General features: G+C 38.4%; 1 protein-coding gene across 7 annotated transcripts in view; it reads right to left on the bottom strand.

Moving 5' to 3' along the window:
• Positions 1 to 7,584: 7,584 nt before the first annotated feature.
• Positions 7,585 to 18,642, bottom strand: part of Sorcs1 (sortilin related VPS10 domain containing receptor 1) — a 520,023-nt gene continuing 508,965 nt past the window's right edge. The window contains exons 25-27 of one of the 7 annotated variants that reach the window (XM_005063473.4): positions 16,903 to 17,008; positions 16,614 to 16,774; positions 11,636 to 14,997 (exon numbers count right to left, since the gene is read on the bottom strand). In XM_005063473.4, the coding sequence (XP_005063530.1) occupies positions 14,891 to 14,997; positions 16,614 to 16,774; positions 16,903 to 17,008 (374 nt within the window). In that variant the 3' untranslated portion in view covers positions 11,636 to 14,890. The other 6 variants (XM_040743137.1, XM_005063475.4, XM_040743123.1 and 3 more) reach the window with 6 other exon arrangements.

Below are 18,642 nucleotides of genomic sequence, written 5' to 3'. Positions count from 1 at the left end.
ATATCCTGGTAGACTGTCCCAAAGCTATGTGCCTGTGGGCAGTGCTAATTAGGCTCAACAGGTTAGACATATAGGAAATAGAAAGGAGACTGTTGGAGTAGCCAGACGTGTGTAATAGAGAATGTGGACAGAAGTAACCAAGATATATTATATCCATGCATGAAATTCTCAAAGAATTAATAAAAATATTATTTAAAATTTTCCATGACCTCTGGATATTATGAGAGGATGCCATGTCTTCATTTGTTCATAAGACAGAGGCATGAGTTAATATGTTCATTTGCAAATCATTCAAAGAATGGCTTAAATATAATATATTAGCATTTTATTCAAAAAAACTTATGATCTAATTAATCCATCACAGTTAGCCTAAAATTAGTCATTTGGGAAAAATTTAAATATATGAATCTAGAAAGTGCTATCAAAGCCCTCATTAAAATCTTGTTTGCTTCTCTTCACCATGGCAGTGCACTTTAATTTGTTTTCCAACTTCAAATATCTGTTGGTTTTAGAAACATGTTGAATTAAAGCATCCCTAGGATGTTATGAGGCTAAATGTGTAAAGATATGATTGTCTCGTACTGTTGGCATTTTCTTTATCACTTTTTATATATTTTTAACATTACATGAATATGTGTGTCTATGTATGAAAAATACATAACAGTGTGGGTACCTATAGAGGCCAAAGGTATTGGATGTCCTAGGATTTGGATGTATCAGAGGTAGTGAGCCCTGAGTGCTGGGAAGCAAATTCTGGGTCTCTGGAAGAGCAGTTAGTGTCATTTATCACTGTTTTCATTCCTGATATAGAAGAAAGCGCTGAGTAAATATGTCTGGCAGTTTTAATGCAGGTTTTTAATCTCTTTGTTGTTTCTCCTTCAATGGTGTGGAGTACATTTCTCCCTTCTACCCTCTTCAGTATAGGTTGAATTTGAAGAACCTCATATAATAAATTAGAAAGAGTAGATGTGACAGCAAAGTGTGCAACTGTTTAGAGGATAGATCACTGAAAAAAATTCACTTTCTCTTGAGACGCTCTTGGGGAGGCTGGCTTGTCACAAAAGTGTGTAAGTAGCTATTAGTATCCCAAATGGTAATGATAAAGGTTTTTGTGAATGCTATAGCACTGATGCAATCCTGGTTGACAGCTAGGCTGCAATCTCAAGAGAACCCCTAAGCTAGACTGCTTCTTTCCCTCACTCTTAAACTCTCTCCTGTTAGAAATTGTATTTTTAAAGTGCTGGTTATTTAAAGCAGAGAATTTTTGGTTTAATGCTTAAAGCAGCAATAGATAACTACTATCACACCTGTCTTTTATATCTGCTGTAAAACAAATTCTGACAATGAAGTTTTGATCATTCTATCTGGATGCAAAAATTCTCCAGAGGTACTGCAATTGAATTTTCTACTCAGAAAAGGCATAACATTTCATTCAAGTATTCAAGGTTTTATATAATATAATCTAGCACATCTCTTCCATTTCAGAGTCTGGAATACTCCAGTGTAGGTAGTATTTCAGACAATAGGGAAGATTATATATTTTCTGTATGTTATACTCTGTTTGTCTAAGATTATCTTTGTTCCTAAAGAAAAATGTACTGAGTTTTTTCATGTTGACCAGGGAGAATTTTATATTCAACACCATTTCTAATCATCTTCTTCCTTAAGAAAATGCTAGCATGAATGTGTTTTTAAAGGATAATAGGAGGCTATCTATAACTTCAGAGTGATAGAAATAGGAACATAATTCCTGTGGTCTGATAGTTCTTCTGATGAGACCACTCTGGTCACATTGCTTTGTTTCAACACAAGAAGGGCTATCTCTTCTTCTGTTGACTTTGAGCCTTTTTTCCTTCAGAGCAGCAGGTTGTGGAGCATCTTGTTGGAATGTTTACTGCCCTGGCTTCTCCTCAACCACAATGTTTCTCTTCAAACTTTTAGCCACCACCCTCATTTTATAACACTGCTCTGTGTTATGTATATTTTAACCTAGGAGAAAAGTAATACTTTGTATCTTTATTCTGTTCCACTAGCTCTTGATTTAAGTTTTACAACTTTATTTTCTGTTGCTTACTTCTCTTTAGGTTTAAGGCTCAACCTTTGTTGTGTCTGCTCCTCACTAGGCTGGACCTCTCAATGTTGACTACAGTGGTCTTGAACTCAGAGATTACACCTGCCTCCCAAATGGTTGGACTGAAGGCATTCATCACTACAGATAGCCTTCAAATGCTATTCTTTATACTTCCTTTCTGGGGAGAGTGTTTTTTTTATCACTTTTCATTGTCGTAGAAAACACCTAACATTAGGTAATTGATAAAGAATAATTTTTACTAAGATTATGGTTTTAGAGATTTGGAAGTCTGAAATAATGCTGCAAACTGTTGTGCGTGTGTTCAATCTCTGCTAATTGGTGCGCTCCAGGTTCAATTTCTGTCTCAAAAAAATAATATCAAGAGTGACAAAGGAAAACATCTGACATAGGTCCCTGTCCTCCACACATGTGTGCCTTGGCATGTGCACCCCATAAGTATGATATGATCAAGTACACATTCATACATATTGAACACATGCACACCCACCCACCCACACACACCCACACACACCCACACACACCCACACACACACACACACACACACACACACACACACGTTAATGCCTTGTTAAGCTCTAAAATCCCCCCAAGGCTGTGGCTCTAGTAAAGCAAATTGTTAGGCTTGCTTCTTCACAGTAATGTGCTCTCAACTCTGAAATTTGTTCTCTTGTTGAATTACTTCCAATCTCTTTTTCCCAAGGAGTACATGGCAGATGGTGCCATTCAGAAATTCAAGAGTAGGACACTGTTGTAGGCTTTATAAACCATTTTGGCAATGCTTTAGGTTCGTTCCTATAAAATGCTTACTGCTTACCATGCATCCTAGAAGAAAGTTCAGTTCTGCTCCCCCATAAAGTATGCAAGCCCTCAGGCATGATACAAAGGTTTACCTGACTGAGAGTCAAAACTGGGTTACTTGTAAATCTACTTGGTGTTGTGTCTCCTAAAGTTACCCTGCATTTGTCACAAAGGAAGTGTAGTATTAAGGTCATCCTCAGAAGAAAGTACAGGCAACATTCTGAGCTAGATAGTAAGTGTGATAATAAACCACTTGTTTGGTGGCTTCTTTCTCAAAGAAGCTCCAAAGATGGACAATAGTCTATTCTTAGAGGGATTGAAGGAAAGTGGCTGCACAGTGTCCCAGAAAATTTCTCAGCCAGTAACAAAGCCTGTACTGGGGACTCAACCTCACTTTTCCTGTCTTTGGAAAGTAAGGATGCTTTAGATGTAGATTTTGCATACCTTGGGTTATCTCTAGACACTCAAATGTTGGCTGAATCAAACCTATTCTCTTGTGCATTTGGCCTTTGCTAAATTTTTGCTGAGACACTATATTCATAGTATATTTTCACATGGCCCAGTTGGATTCAGATGTTATGTGTGGTGGTATGAATGAGAATGACCTCCATAAACTTCCATGTTTAAGTGCTTGGCCCCCAGTTATTGGAAAGATTTGAGAGAAAGATTTGGAGGTATGGGTTTGTGGAATTATGTATGGTCTTGCTGGAACAGATGTCAATAGGGATGGGCTTCGAGGCTTGCTTCCAAAAACCCAGTCATTCATTCTTTCTGACTGAAGTTTATGGAACATACGTGAACTCGTAGCTACTTCTGCACAACACATGCGTGCTGCCATGCCCCTTACCATGATCATAATGGACTAACCTCTGAAAATGTAACTCCAGGTAAATGCCTTATTTTGTAAGAGGGAACTCAAAATGGCATGAGTTTTTAATCTCCCAAAGCCTGCCTCCAGTGGCATACCTCCTTCAACAAGGTTATACCTCCTAGACCTCTCCCAACGCACTATGAATTGTGGAACAAGTTTTCAAATGTATGATCCCAGGAGTGTCATTCTTATTCAAACAACCACAACCTGAATCATCATTACCAGCATGACTTGTGATGTTATTATTGATTGTGCCAATATTTTGCCCTTGGGATTTGGCCTAGCAAAATATAAGCATTTGACACCTTTTTGTGTAATATATTAAATTAAGGAAATATGTCATCTGTGCCCTTCCTAACTTACCATTCTTTTATAGTCTTCTTCTGTATTCTTTCACATTTTGGTGCAAGATTCTCTATGACACACCAGGATATCTTAAACTAGCTTTTTCCTATTTGTAAGGCATATGGGTTCATCCATATTACACTTCTCTCCCCAATACTCAAGGATTGCTAGAGCCTGATATTTGTAAGAACTACTGTGAGACAATACCTTCTGGACATGACAGGGTCCTCCTTGGACACATAAACTCATAGTTGTGCTATCTACATAAAACCTGTACAAGGTCGTGCCAGTCAACATCCCAGCATGATGGGATCATAAGTCCCCAGAATGAGTTGAGGTGCTGTTGACAGTTGATGCCAGCTTTAAAATTAAACATTAGTTTCAGTTATGGGTGTGACCCATGGAAAAGTGCCCATTCTTCCATAATTGTCCTTATACTCATTCACATATGGATAGCAATAACTAAACTCAGTAGTTAAATTTAAGACATGAAGATAGGAAGAGGATGTAATGGGGGAGTTCTGGGAGGAGCTGGGAGAGAAAATAGATGTTAGGAGATGATCATTATATATATTGTATGTGACATGTTCAAAAAAATATAAAATATATTTAAACACACACATACACGCAAAAAAACAGAACAAAGTCAAAGAAACAGGAAAATTTTGAATCAAAAGTGTTCACCTGAAACAAAAATGACAAGACATAATACTGAGTTATCACAAGGAATTTTGTACTCCAAGTGTAAAAGTGAGGAAGGGAAGTCTTGCCTTGCAGTGAGGTCATGAAAGAGTAGCCTTCTGCATGAACATGAATGTAAGACCAATGAATCATCTCTAATAAGTAAAGGTGTGTGTGTGTGTGTGTGTGTGTGTGTGTGTGTGTGTGTGTTATATAAAAGGTATGACCAGCTAGGTATCAAATTACTCAGTGCTGGTATTTGGAACACACTTTCTGTATATCCACTTGTTTCATGAAGACAGAAGCAAATACCAATTCTTTCTTTCTGGAGAACTTAGATGGCCCACTTCTCCTGTGTTTCATTCAATGGAGGTCAAATGGAATAACTCTCTATGTGTGTAACTCAACAGCAAGTGCTAGCAAATGATTTGAGGCTACTTTCACAAGGATGATAACATTTTCCCCCATGTAAATACTGTACCATATTTCAAAACGATTGTGTGATCTCTGTACGTGTGGTTTAACTTTCCAGTGTTATGTTCTCCATTATTAAATTAACATACCTACCTTGCATATTTAAATCATTTATCCCCATCTTTTTTTTAACATGGTAAGTATCTCCCAGACCACCACTTTTAACTCTACCTTCTGATGGCCCTTTGGCTCCTGTTTTTATAAAACCATTTGCATTTTCTTGAATCACATCATACATGCTTTGGATTATTTTTTTATATAAATTCAAGAGGATTAAAATGAAGGAATGATCTTTATACACTGTAAACAAATAAAAAATTTAAAAATGATGTACCAGGTAGCATTCTGAATTATGATAAATCGGTAAACAAAAGTTATCTCCACTTCTTTGTCATCTAGTAGTTCTCCTGGTTATATCTTTGGGAAAAGTCACATCCATTCCCATTTTGCTTGCTAGTTTAGGAAATGAGGGAAAGAATAGGAGAGAGAGATGGGAGAGGAGGAAGGGAGAGGGAGAGATTACATCTACCTTCCCTCTTTTCCTGATGCTCAGAGGACATGTATCTCTAGTCCCTAGCAAGATCCATTAAATTTCCAGCAGTAGCAATGATCTGAAGAGGAGAAAGGTGAATTCAATCTTTTCTGGGCACTCTTCCAGACAGAAGCTTGGCCAGGCACATTGCTAAGGACAACTGTGTCTGTATTCCCTTTGAGCTGTGTGAAATGCAGCACATGAAGAAGTTGGAAAATAATTTGCATGGTTTTGACCAGTTCATTTAATCTAGCACACAGCTGAGCCCTGATTGGAGGAGGTCCCCTGGGGATTTTATTGCTGTGACAGTGATCATAGTGAGTCCTTCCTGCGCTTTTGCTTAATGAAAGAGAAAGCAATCACTCTTCCTTGGGATCCTTATAATGAATAAATAACATATTGGGTACACAGTAATACATACAATTTTTTAAAAACCTGACAGTTGCTCTACTATCATTATTGAATTCTCCGTTCATAATTTCTTCACTCTACCTCTATATTTAATCCCATTATTTTCAAGTCAGTAAGAAGTCCTGTGCTGGGAATTAAAATCTTGGTAGTATTTTGACCTGAGAGCTTAGTGTTCTGACACATTCCCAACTTCATTTGCATCTGGGATTTCCACTGATAATTAAGTCTACTTCTGTCTGGACTGTCAGTACTGCCTCTGTGCCTTAGCACCAGCCAATGAGAACATCCTTCCCCTACTTCTTCCACACTCTCTTGACGAGGCCAGGGCCAGCCACTTGTCAAGTGTGTATGTGTGTTCAGGTATGGGAGGTACCATAAACAAATAGATACTATTGCTAAGTAGGATGCCATCCGTTTTAGTGGCTGAAACAGGGTAAAGGAATCAGCTGCTGGTTAAAAAATCAAGAAGGTGACTAAGACAGGTGAAGTAGAAGGCCTTTGTGGCAACTTCCACATCTTATGTCAGAATAACTGTATCTGTGTTTTTCTTATCATTGGCAGTCTTCAAACTGCACTAGTTTGGGCTAGACAAAACAGTGTAAAGGACAGGTGTAGGTCACCTCTTAGCACACCTTCCTGTGTGTTTATGACCCATACATAACTGGATCAGTTACTTCCTTTCAGATGTAACACATGAGTTAACTTTTACATATGTATGAATATACCTAAATAATGTATAAGTGTGTATTTATATCTACCTATATGCTAAGAAATTTTCTTTAATATATTTACCACAACTTTATGCTGCAAAATTTGTTATTCACCTTCTATATGAATATGTATATATATATGTATGTGTGTGTGTGATGTGTGTGTGTACATGGTTATTAAGATTATATATTTTAAGTATTTTGAACCTCTGAAAGTTCATTATAGTGGGTGAGGAAACAAACAGTAGCATGGAATAATGACACATATGTAAGAAAATGTCAAAATGAAACTCATTACTTTGCATGATAACCTAAGAATTTAATTAAAAATGAATAAACTATATTCAAAAAGTTCATGAATTACAGATACAAAAACAGCATAGTAATATTCTCATCCCAGTATGAATTTCAATTGATAAAAATGATATTCAGAGTTGTTTAATTTTAGAATATTTATACACTTTTATAATTATGATGCTCCTAGGAACTTTATGTACAGCTTACAATTATATTATTAGTTTAATAAGCATATAGAGTCCCTTATAATAATGTCTTTCATAACTTTCTAAAGTAGGTTTTGTTCAAGTGTATGAAGACTACATGGTCACTTCAAAGATGAAGGGAACTAAAACATGCATGGTTTTAGAAATTAGAAATAACAAGGGCAACTGTTTTTAGATATTTTTATTCAGTACTCCTTATTTATATATGTGCACATATTCACATTTTGTGGCATTTATTGGTGATTAAACTGACTGTTAGGCAAGTTAGACCATTGTTACTGATGTGTTTCCTTGCCCTGTGATTTCTGTACAAACTATTACTTCATCCTGTGGCATTTTAAATGCTGCACTTCTCATATCACAAAAAAGTTTCTTATGCCTCTACTTAAGAAAAATAATTTTATTTTTATTTTATGTGTATGGGTGTTTTGGCTGGATGTATATCTGTACACCACATGTGTTCCTGTTGCCCGTGGAGGTCAGAAGAGGGTGTCGGATCTCTTGGAACTGGAGTTACAGATGCTTGTGAGCCACCTTGTTGGTGCTGAGAATTGAACCCGGGTCCTCTGCAAGAGCAGCCAATGTTCTTAACTGCTGAGCCATCTCTCCAGTCTCTAGAAAAATAATGTTAATGGAAACCATCCATGTTAAATACAATTCTGTCATGTTGTCTTCAATTTGTTTATATGCAGTCATTAAGTCTTTTTCTACACCTAAAAGCTGTATATATGTATATACATATATATATAGATAGATGATAGATAGATAGATATTATATATAATTATTTAAGCAGGTACATACACATTCACATATTTAAATAACTTAGTGTTGTTCATGACATGGTTTTATTATCTGGAAATGTATGCCTATCTTTAAAATCCCTTCTCTTGTCACAGAGAAACTTAAATATTGGCTTCACACAACCTTCTGTAGTGCAGTCCAATGATAGTTTACCATTCTTGGGAGCAGAGTCAGCTTGTCAAATGTGAGTTGCTGGAAAATCGGTAAACTGTGTGCTGCTTCCAGGTATAGTGAGGTGGGTGGGGCTGCCAGACTTATCTAGGTGCCTCAGGCTGAAATAATGATAACTATGAGGGTTGCCTTATTCTTTTACCTTTCCTACCGCAGATGACTTCTTCCTTTTGCTACCATATTCAAATACTTCATCTTTCTTTTGGTTTGGGGTTGGTGGCCTTAAGCAGCTAAGGCAACTGGTGATCCTCCTGCCTCTGTACCTAGGACAGATCAAGTTACCTTTAAACTACCACCTGGCCTATTACAGCACAAACAAAAGACCAATCTGCCCTCCCAGTTTAATGTAGTTTATATCTATTAATTAGGTTTTGCACCTTTTTGTACTTCCAGGACCATGACTCTGAGGTCTTCTAAGAGGGTGTTTGCTGGATTTTCCATGTGATGCTGTGTGATCTGGAGAACTCTATTGTGCTGTATTGCACAGTGTGGCGATCTTTTTGCCTCTTGAGCATGTGAATTCTATTTTGTCCAGAACTCAGATGCACTCTTAATTGTTTTTGTTTTCTGAGTGATGTGATCCTAGGGTTAAGTTGAAAACTGGAGCCATGCATTTTGTCTTCAAACAGAATGTCCGGTTTTCAACCTTTCAAATTCAAGAAAAGTTGTTCCCTGGACATTGAGACATTTTTGTTTCTGAAGGCAAACTCTCCTATCCCTTATTCCTGCCCCTATCACTCTAATGAGTATCATGTTTTATTTTTACATCTCAGTGCATTGAAACTATCGTATATGTAAAATGCTTATATAGGTTATAGTGAATTATACAATTTCTTTTGTGTCCCCATTAGCATGCATACTTTATGAATGCAGCTATAAAATATCTACCTTATTGGCAGTTGTATTATCACGTGGTCTATAGCTATGTTTGCATATACAGATCAATTTATATCTATATTCAGTAAACCACAGATTCCTATCAGTGTATACAATATTTAAAATAGAAATTTTCTTGACTTTTTCCACCTGGAATCATTTTGGGATTCTGTTATAATGAAAACAACATCTAAACCTACACTCTTCTTTTTTAATTAAATAATTGTGTGTGTGTGTGTGTGTGTGTGTGTGTGTGTGTGTGTACAGATGCATGCATACCAAAGTGAATCTGTAGAGGTAAGAGGACCATTCTTGGGAGTCAGTTCACTTCTGCCACGTGGTGGGATCTGGATTGAGTTCAGTTCATTGCCAGAGTATGTACAAACATCTCTAACATCTCTACCCTCTGAAGTTACCTTGCCAGTCCCAAATGTATATTTTTCAAACACCCATTTCTGTTGATGATTCGGAGACCAAATTTAGGGCTTTGATTTTTCATTCCACTTTCTAGCTAGTATTTTTTTCCTTTTTTCCTAAACAGCAATTATTTTACTTAAATTAATGTCTAAGAATAGCTCACTGAACACAGCAGTTTGAGCACTAGCGGAGAAGAAGGGCAGGGAGGTGTTGATTCTTGACAAATAGCGATTGGACATGTAATTAGAGGTACCAGCTGGGTTAGGCTTGCCCTGTGAAGCCACCTCAGAGATCAGTGCTAAATAAAATGGACTTACTGACAATGCTAAGCTAAAATTCAAGGATTGACTTTCATCAAACATTTATCTAGTGCCCTCTAATGGCAATGTCCAGTGCTAGATGCCAAAGGAATGGAAAGAATAAGATAAAATATAGATCCTTGCCTAAATGAGCATGGGATTTGGGAAGAAAATATAATAGGCTATACTCATATAGTCATAATGTCAACCATCTAAATACGTGGGCATGACAAACAAGGCAGAGAAGGGCATGTCAATTTAATCTGTGTGTGAGCCCGGGGACCTCTGTCCGTTTGGTCTCGCTTGAACTTGGCAGAAGTGTTGCTGCACTTACTTATCTGCACTTTCAAATTCATCTTCTATACCCCCGTTCTAGTCTCTGTCTCATTAGATGGCATCTCTTAATGCCCACAAGGGCAAGAGTTAAAAAAGGTCCATCTCTTCCATTGTCCTTAGCCTGGGTAGCATTATTAGTCTTAGCGGTGTATCCTTCATGGCTTGAGCCCTGGCCAGACATAGGTGCTGTGTCTTCAGTTTCAACCTATTTATCCTGGCCCAAGTACTCCAGCATTACCCATGTGCCCTCAGCTTTACAAAATTAGAGACTTCCTCTTGAGGCTTATGTGCTCTTTGTCAGCAAGTAGGCTCTTCTGCTATTTAAGCAACAATCCCATGTTTAATCACTTCTTTAGGAATTACCTAGGGTCATTTTCTGTTTTTTTTTTTTTAACTCCACTCTGACTGACACAAGAGATGGTCTGCCCTAAGAATACAGAACAGCTAGCCTACTTTCTGGCCTGGAAAAGACTGAAGCATCTGGGTACTTGATGTGTAAGGTTAAAAGAAGGCTACAAATAGTCAGAATTCTCACTCTCATTCTGAAACTGGCCTAATCAGCATCAACAATCCAACCCCAGTAGACAATAGGGAAGGCAACGGACAGTTTAGTGTTCATAGACGCCATACGAGGAACAACATGTATCCAATGAGATTTCCATTATGTAAACAAGCCACGTGTCTGAAAATATTTGGATCTAGTCCACGTTTTTATCTTCCACTAATTGCAAACCACCAATCAAGCTCTTTTGGGAATGACTTCCCTACAGAAAATGTCAAAGCTAGAAGGGGTCATCTTCCTCCTCATCATATTCAAGAAGACACTGCATCCTGTGTATATTAAAAACAATTTGCTCAAGGTCTCACAACTGAACATCTTGATGAGAAGCCCCTCCTCCAGTTATAAATGCAAAGCTCTTTCTGTCCTACCCTAAGAGCCCTTAGCATGACCTAATTTTCATCTCATTATATTCATGTTCTATCCTTTGGTAGCTACAAGGGGTTTTAATAACTTTGTTCCTTATTCATGATGTGAAAATTTGAACTAATAACAACAAACATATTGCTTCTTTCAAAGTAACCATTTTGGAGTGATCTTCAAATGCAACACTGTGCTTGAATAAAGTGACAGTTATTTTACAGTCAACTGAGATACAAATAGAATTCATGGAATAGAGCACGTTATGAGTGCAAAAACTCAAGCATTCAGAGGTAAAGGTGTTCTAACAAATTAGCATTTATGAAGTCTTATATCACATTTTTATAAAAATTCTAGACCATGTTTTGATATTAAATAAACACATTGAGGCCAAGACTTTAGAGACATTATCTGTTTAATAAATATGATTGTAAAAGCAATAAACAAGAGCAATTATACATTACACTACATAGTATTTAACAAAAAAATACATCAAAAAAGTCATTTTAAAATTAGAAGTAGTTCCAATGCTATAAGAAAACTTTCATTTTTTTTTAAATTGACTTTCTATAAAAATAAGTTGGCAAATGAGGGGTTTCAATGCTCAGTTGGAATCCTGGAAAACACAGAACAGCTGCCAAGCACCCCATTGCTTTCAAAGTTGCTGTTTGGAAATTCTGGGGAAAAAATCAAAACAAACCTCTGCAATTTGGACAGTGAATCCAATTAGGAATAAGGCAAGGGGGAAATGTTGGTGGATAATTCAGGGTACAGCGTGCACAGTTTGCCCTCTGGGCTTGTAAGAAATGTTGCGGTATTCAGTTTTTAGCTTGTCCTGATTCTTACCTTCTGTGTGTTCCTCCCACACTCCTTTGGCCTTACATTCACCGAGACTGCTCATTGCATTTGCGGCTGCTATTAGTGAGAGGTAGGCACTTGGGTCCCTCCCACTTGTAGGTTCTCAATGCTCCTTTCTCCTTGGGATTCTACTACAAGGCCTGGTATAGAGGGTCTCAAACTGAGCATATAACATAATCACCTGGATGGCTTGTTGAAACAGAGATTGTTAGAGCCACCATTACCCATAAAAAGAAAACAATACAATTGGTCCACTAGAATTTTCAAAATAGCAGGGTCTGTATCAGTCTAGTTTGAATCTGAATTTTAAACAAGTGTACATGATGATGATAGTATCATCTTAAGCTTTACACTTTGAGAGCCACTGGCCAAGGTTACAGAATCTATGAGTTCCCCTTCATCAGTCACCTACAGGTGGGAGGGAGCTACAGGGAGAGGAACACGAGGACACTGGAGAGGCTGAATCTTTCATAGACCACTTTGGTCACTTTCCAGGATGCCAGGTATCTCATGTCCATCTCTATTTCAAAGGAAGACTTACATACAGCCCCTTCTTCCCTATGACTCTTCATTCACTCACTGCAATTTCATTGACAAATAATTTTCACAATATTCTAGGCAAGGCACTATGCTAAATCAAGAGGGGTCTTTCATTTTTTGATAATGATTTTCTAATTAAAATAGTTTGAACTGCAACTCTGAGGATTCCCTATGCTGGTTTGAGTGAACGTATTTTGGTTTACAAATACTTTGTCTTCCATGTTAAATATAGAAGACTCCAATTGAAGAGAATCAAAGAAGATTTTTTTTCCTATGAGATAGGAAGCCTAGAAGGTTGAGATTGGTTGATTATATCCTCAGGAATAATTTACTGCACAAAGTCCCATGGGACATCTTCTATCATAAAGCTTTCTGCTTGCATAACCTCCGGCTACAGCTTTCCTACTCTACTCTTTCCTCAGCCATACATGTGTGTGCAGGGGTCATGTGATCATTGCACCACCAACCACACAAGGGCAGGAGTCATACTGGTCACTGCGATACACCTAGGCCCTTGAAGATACCCTGTTGTTGGCTTTGGCACACAGTCAAGGAGGAAGGTTCTGGAACTAGTCTACTAGAGCATCTCTCATTCTAACTTGAGAGTGGGCTTTTTTCAGTCCAGAGACATAAAGAGACTTCAGTCACACAGAAGGACTTTGGGAGGAGCACAGGCTCTGCTCCTTTCTGCAGACCTCCTTTCATAATTCCTTTGAGGAAACTGATTTTCTTTTGCTTTGAGGATCTCGGGGTTGTAAGCCTTACTTTTCTGTAAGCAGCTATACTTCCTTTATATTAACTTATTTTTTTCCTTAAAAATACCATGACACCGGAAGATCAGAATGAACACAGGAAATCAGTGAGATCATCTAAAATGATCAAAGTCTCATCCAGATATAAGAGAAGACTCATTTGATTTTTATATTTTTTCAACACTTTTATATATTAAGTCCATTAACCTGATTCTGATTCTGGTTAAAAATCAGTTTTATTTTACAAATATGGTTATTATAGAGAGGAAATAACAGATAACAGCAACTATCATAGAACATATTACCCTGCAGTATAGTCACACATTCAAAATATGTCTCATGAGAATCTTCTAGACTCAGACCACATAGGAGTTTTGTTAATGTGCAAAACCACCACTACTTATCTATATGTTTTACTTTCCAAAGTATATGGCCAGATTTGGGTTGCTTTGCATGTATCAACTCTTTCACACACAGTATATGTTTCCAGGTGGGAAAGACAGAGGTATTTGGCAAAAGAAGGTTCTAGAAGAAGAGACAAAGAGGAAATGTAACTGAAGCCAGCTGGGCAAGACGCAGCCTGGCCAGAGCGCAGTGACGCTGACATGCGTGGGAGTGTAGAAAACTGATATAGATGACTTCTTGTGATAGATGGCATTAGTGTTGGCAAGGCCTAGGCCAGTTTTAGGAAATATTAGGTATAATGTCCAAAATCTAGCAACACATTTGAGGAGAAAAGGTGAGAGCAGTTGAAATAATAGGGTAAAGGAGGAAAAATAGAAAATCATCAAGAGAAACATGTTCACACATACATAACCAACAAATGGGAGGTGAAATAACAAATATTTACTGGAAAAAAATCCCATTTTTTCCTCTTTATTTTTACATTACTTGGGGCAAGAAGAAAAGTTGATCAGGAAACAAAGGTCCATTTCTGATATGTGTTGCTTTCCCAGCCTCCCTTCTGTTCCTATTGAACCTGTCTACAGGGATATGGACCTTTAACCAGGATCTTTCTCTCAGTAGCCACAGAGAATGGAGAGAAATAAGCCTGTTGTCACTGCTGACCAACATAGCCACTAACACTAACTCAGAAAGGAAAAGTAACAAGAAGGAAAACAGAGAAGCAGCTCAGGGTTTCAAACTCCTGTGCGTGTCTTTGTGTCTTGTGAAAAGACTGGGGTTGGCTAACCAACCACCAGCCTGAAGTGCTAAAATAGCTGTTAAATCTAGAGCCAAGGATATTTCCAAAAATACATGCAGATTTCCTTGGCCTACATATGTTATGAATTTTCTACAAACATGACCGATCAGAAAAAGAGGAGAGGGAGGGGGTGTTTTCCATTAAAATAGAGCACCTGTACACTGCCCCTCCGAGTGTGTTCTCAAGGTATTGTCCACATGCACAGGCTTAAAGCTAAAACCCTTGTTGTCTGTGTCTGAAGAATTTAAGAGTCCCGATGCAGTGAGTGTTTATTTATTAGTTTAGATTTTGATTGTTTTTACTTTATTTTTTGTTTGTTTGTTTTACTGGCGTCCTCCACGCAAACATTTACATAGGTAGGGATTTCTTTTGTGCTTTGATTCTCAGCAACTATGGAAATACTTCCTGGCAAAATAGGAAACAGAACAACAGAAGAAAAAAAAACATAAAGTTAGTGGTCATGAAGGATGATGGACTTGACAAGAGCGAGATTCTTTTCTGATCAGCAGGTCTCCTGTAGTCTTTGGGGTTTTCCTTAAATTGCAAATTGTGCCCCAGCAGATCCCCGCTTTGGCGATGAAGGTGGAGTGGCTTGTCTTGGTCTTTGCAATCGGAGAGATGAGTCACCAGGTTGAGAAGAAGGGGAGGGAGGGGAGGGTAAAGCTACTCTCCTAAGAGAAAACGTGTGACACTTACTCATTTAATGACACTGGAAATGGAAAGGTGTCAGAGACTGCAATGTGCTGCGAGATGTTGCCAGCAAAGGAGGAACTGCTACTTTAATAAACAGCCACTGTGATTCACACTATAGAAATGGACACAGAGAACCAAATGACTCCCTCCCCACCCCGAATAATGCAGCATGTGAGACAGAATAGGCAGAGTACATGGTGTTACACTGGACAGTAAGACAGAAAGGCTTTTTTAACCCAAACCTATCGTGTCTTTTCATCAGCCTATCTCCACCAAATGAAAAAAAATGAACTGTGAAAATTGGACACAAGATGTGGCTGCCACTGTTATTATCTCTGGCTAATGCTACTCATTGCATTTAAACGTCCTCTAATACAACCACAGACTTTTCTCATATCCACTTAAATTCATTTGTTCCCAAGTAAGATAGTAAAACTCTTTTCTGTTAAGGCATTCTGGGTAATCTGGCACCATGACTTTAGCATGAAGCATCAGCTAACATAAAATTTCCCCATCTTAGTGAGTCATTGACAGCAGGACCCAAGGAGGAAAATGGGATCAGCAATGGTCTTCCATGACTTTTGTCTTAGTTCCTCAAAAACATCTTCTGAAATACATAAGATTTAGCAACTGAGCTTCAGGCTTCACTAGCTTAGGCTCCAGGTAAACAAAGCTGCATTGTCATCTAATGCCAAAACTGGTATTCAACACAGAGGACATCTGTGGGGTCCTCTCTAGCCTAAATCTCCAGTTGGCTTCTTAGCATCCTCAAATCCTAAGTATTCTACAAACTGCATGCCCTTCCTGGTTGTCAGTTTCCACATTTCCAGGGCAATAATCCCAAGACAGCCATTGGACAAAAACAGAACAAAACAGCAACAACAAAAAATGCTTCCTACTGCTCAGGCTAGTCAGTTTCCTTATCTTGGGCTCTTCTGAACTTCTAAAGCATTTTGGTCTCTCTCGGAAATGTCTGTAGTAGAGACTGCTTAGTTTTGTTGAGACCCTGGTTACTGCCTTACATCCTCCCTACCTCCCCCAGACCCTGAAGCTTTTCCTCCTTAAACAGTAGCCGTGAAAAACCTAGATGCTCGTTGCTCATAAACTTTGAAGCTTGGTGTTTTAGAACAGAGTTTTTGAAAGGGGGGGGGGAATTTTAGTGAGAGTAAAAAAGCCAGAAAAGAGCAAGAAAGGGGGCATTTTAGCTGTTTCTCTTGTGAGGATTAGAGCAGGAAAAAAGGGGTTATGTGAAGCCAAAAAAGGGATTAGATGGCGGGTTAGTGTTGACTACTCAGCCTGGGCAGCTATGGCCACTGGGCTTCATTTACCTAGGAGCTGCGATTCCACCTTCTCATCTACAGGCTGGCCAGGCCTCCTGAGGTCAGTGTGAGTGACACTTGGCCTGCCTTCAGTGTGACTGACTGGACTGATCAGTTCTTGTTCTTTCTCATTCTGCATCTGGGCATAAACATTAATCCCCGGGATCTTCCTAAAAACATTAACAGAAAGTATCACTGCTCTGTTATAGAGGTGAGTTTCACTGGGATTTACTGCTTCTGAACCTGTCAGAAAGAGGTAAAAAGTTGGGGGAAGGGGATGGAGGGGGAGAATACGTACCTTTTAAACTTGTAGATGACAAATACTGCCAGCCCCACAAACACCACTGAGAGCAACATCAGCATGGCAGATCCACTGTGGGTTGGAGTGAGGTCCACCAGTGGGGCTGGGGGAATAGACAAGTACAAACATTAGTAGAGTATTGAGTAGTCCATATTGTTCACACACAAGCTTCGTAAACCCCAGGAAAACATGTGGGATATATAGGCACAATGCATGACACACAAATAAACATGCATCCAAACGTGTCACCATCTTGAGAATGCTCCAGCTGCTATATCCAAGCCTTTCAGTGGATCAAGGGAAAATAGGTGTCCTAGCTCTACTCAAGCAATTGCCTACTGTATAGACTTGGGCTGGTTGCTTCACCTTAATGCATCGAATGTAGCTAAAGAATAATAGTACATACCTGGATAGCTGTGAGGATTGTGTTGTTATATATACTCATCAGTGTCTTTGGAAGTATTTTCTTTCATTCTAACATTGCTGTGTCATTATTATTAATTAACCAACACATTACTGTTGGGGTTACATCCTGCTAAAAAGCCACTGTGAGATGAAACTATCAAACACAGAACCTACTCCACAGAGGTCAATGAAGTCTTTGCCTGAACTTAACACTTGTTTGGATAAAAATCACTGAAAGAAAAGTATTTTCAAATAAAGCATTAAATGCTTATGCAATTTACTGAGTAGGATACTAAAAGGAGCAGCACAATGGCTCTATCGGTACAGTCCCACAAGACTGTCAGGTAGAAGCAGTAGAAGATGAACACTGTAAGTCAGGAATGGTCTGCATTTGTATAAAGATTATGATTATGATTTCCTGTACGTTGTATGTATTGTACATAAGCTTTCTCCACTGAGTAGAAAAGCAGTCAACCATAAATAAGAAGTTTGTGTGTGGGGGATATGAATTAGTCATATCTAATCCTTGGCAATTACAAGACAGAATTAGAAATCTAATGAGCATGCTAACATTTTTTTGTGTGTGAGGGAGGGCAGGAAGTTTGTGGTCAAGTGAATGCTTGGGAATGCCAATACCCTGATTCTGGGGAAGAGTAGTATTGGAGCCCAACAATATCTGAAATTTATAATACCATATCCCAGGAACTCCAGCACCCCAAGAGCATGTACTTCCTCATGGACTAAGCTGAAATCCTGCATGCCCAAGGTTCTGTCTCCGAGTTGTCTTTACATGGCAGTTCTATGATAAACTATCACTCCTCGACTCCAAATCTCTTCTGCAAGGTCAAGCCTCTTGCTCTTGTAATGAGTGTTTGCAATTAATTTTTATCATGTCAAGAACTGACAATTGCCAAACGTGGTATAGTTCAAGCCTGAAAACAATCCACTTGCACCTTGTGGAAGCATGGACACTGACCTTTACCTTCTATCAATTTAAGCAAAGCCCAATACCCAGAAATGCAGGTGACCTTTAAGCACCTTTTTGATGACTTTTCTCTATTGAGATCCAAAAGGGTGATGCACTGGTCATCCAAGCAGAAAAGTTCAGGAGTAAATGACTACAATATTAATGGTCTCAGGCAATACCCATGGTTGCATCTACTCTGTCTTATTTTTGTAAGATTAAGTTTCAGTTACTACTAGAAAGCATATTTCATATGACCATAAAGCAAAGTGAAAGTATAAGTTTCTTTCTCAGGAAATGGTTTTAATTTATGCAGGAGGATCAGTTCTTAGCGGGCACTGAATATAAGTAACCCTCTTGTTCTGTCT

The sequence above is a fragment of the Mesocricetus auratus genome, unplaced genomic scaffold, assembly GCF_017639785.1.
Source record: "Mesocricetus auratus isolate SY011 unplaced genomic scaffold, BCM_Maur_2.0 Super-Scaffold_4256, whole genome shotgun sequence".
In the NCBI taxonomy this organism is placed as follows: domain Eukaryota; kingdom Metazoa; phylum Chordata; class Mammalia; order Rodentia; family Cricetidae; genus Mesocricetus; species Mesocricetus auratus.
The sequence above is the reverse complement of the archived record's forward strand: the minus strand, read 5'-3'. Positions and strand labels throughout refer to the sequence as shown.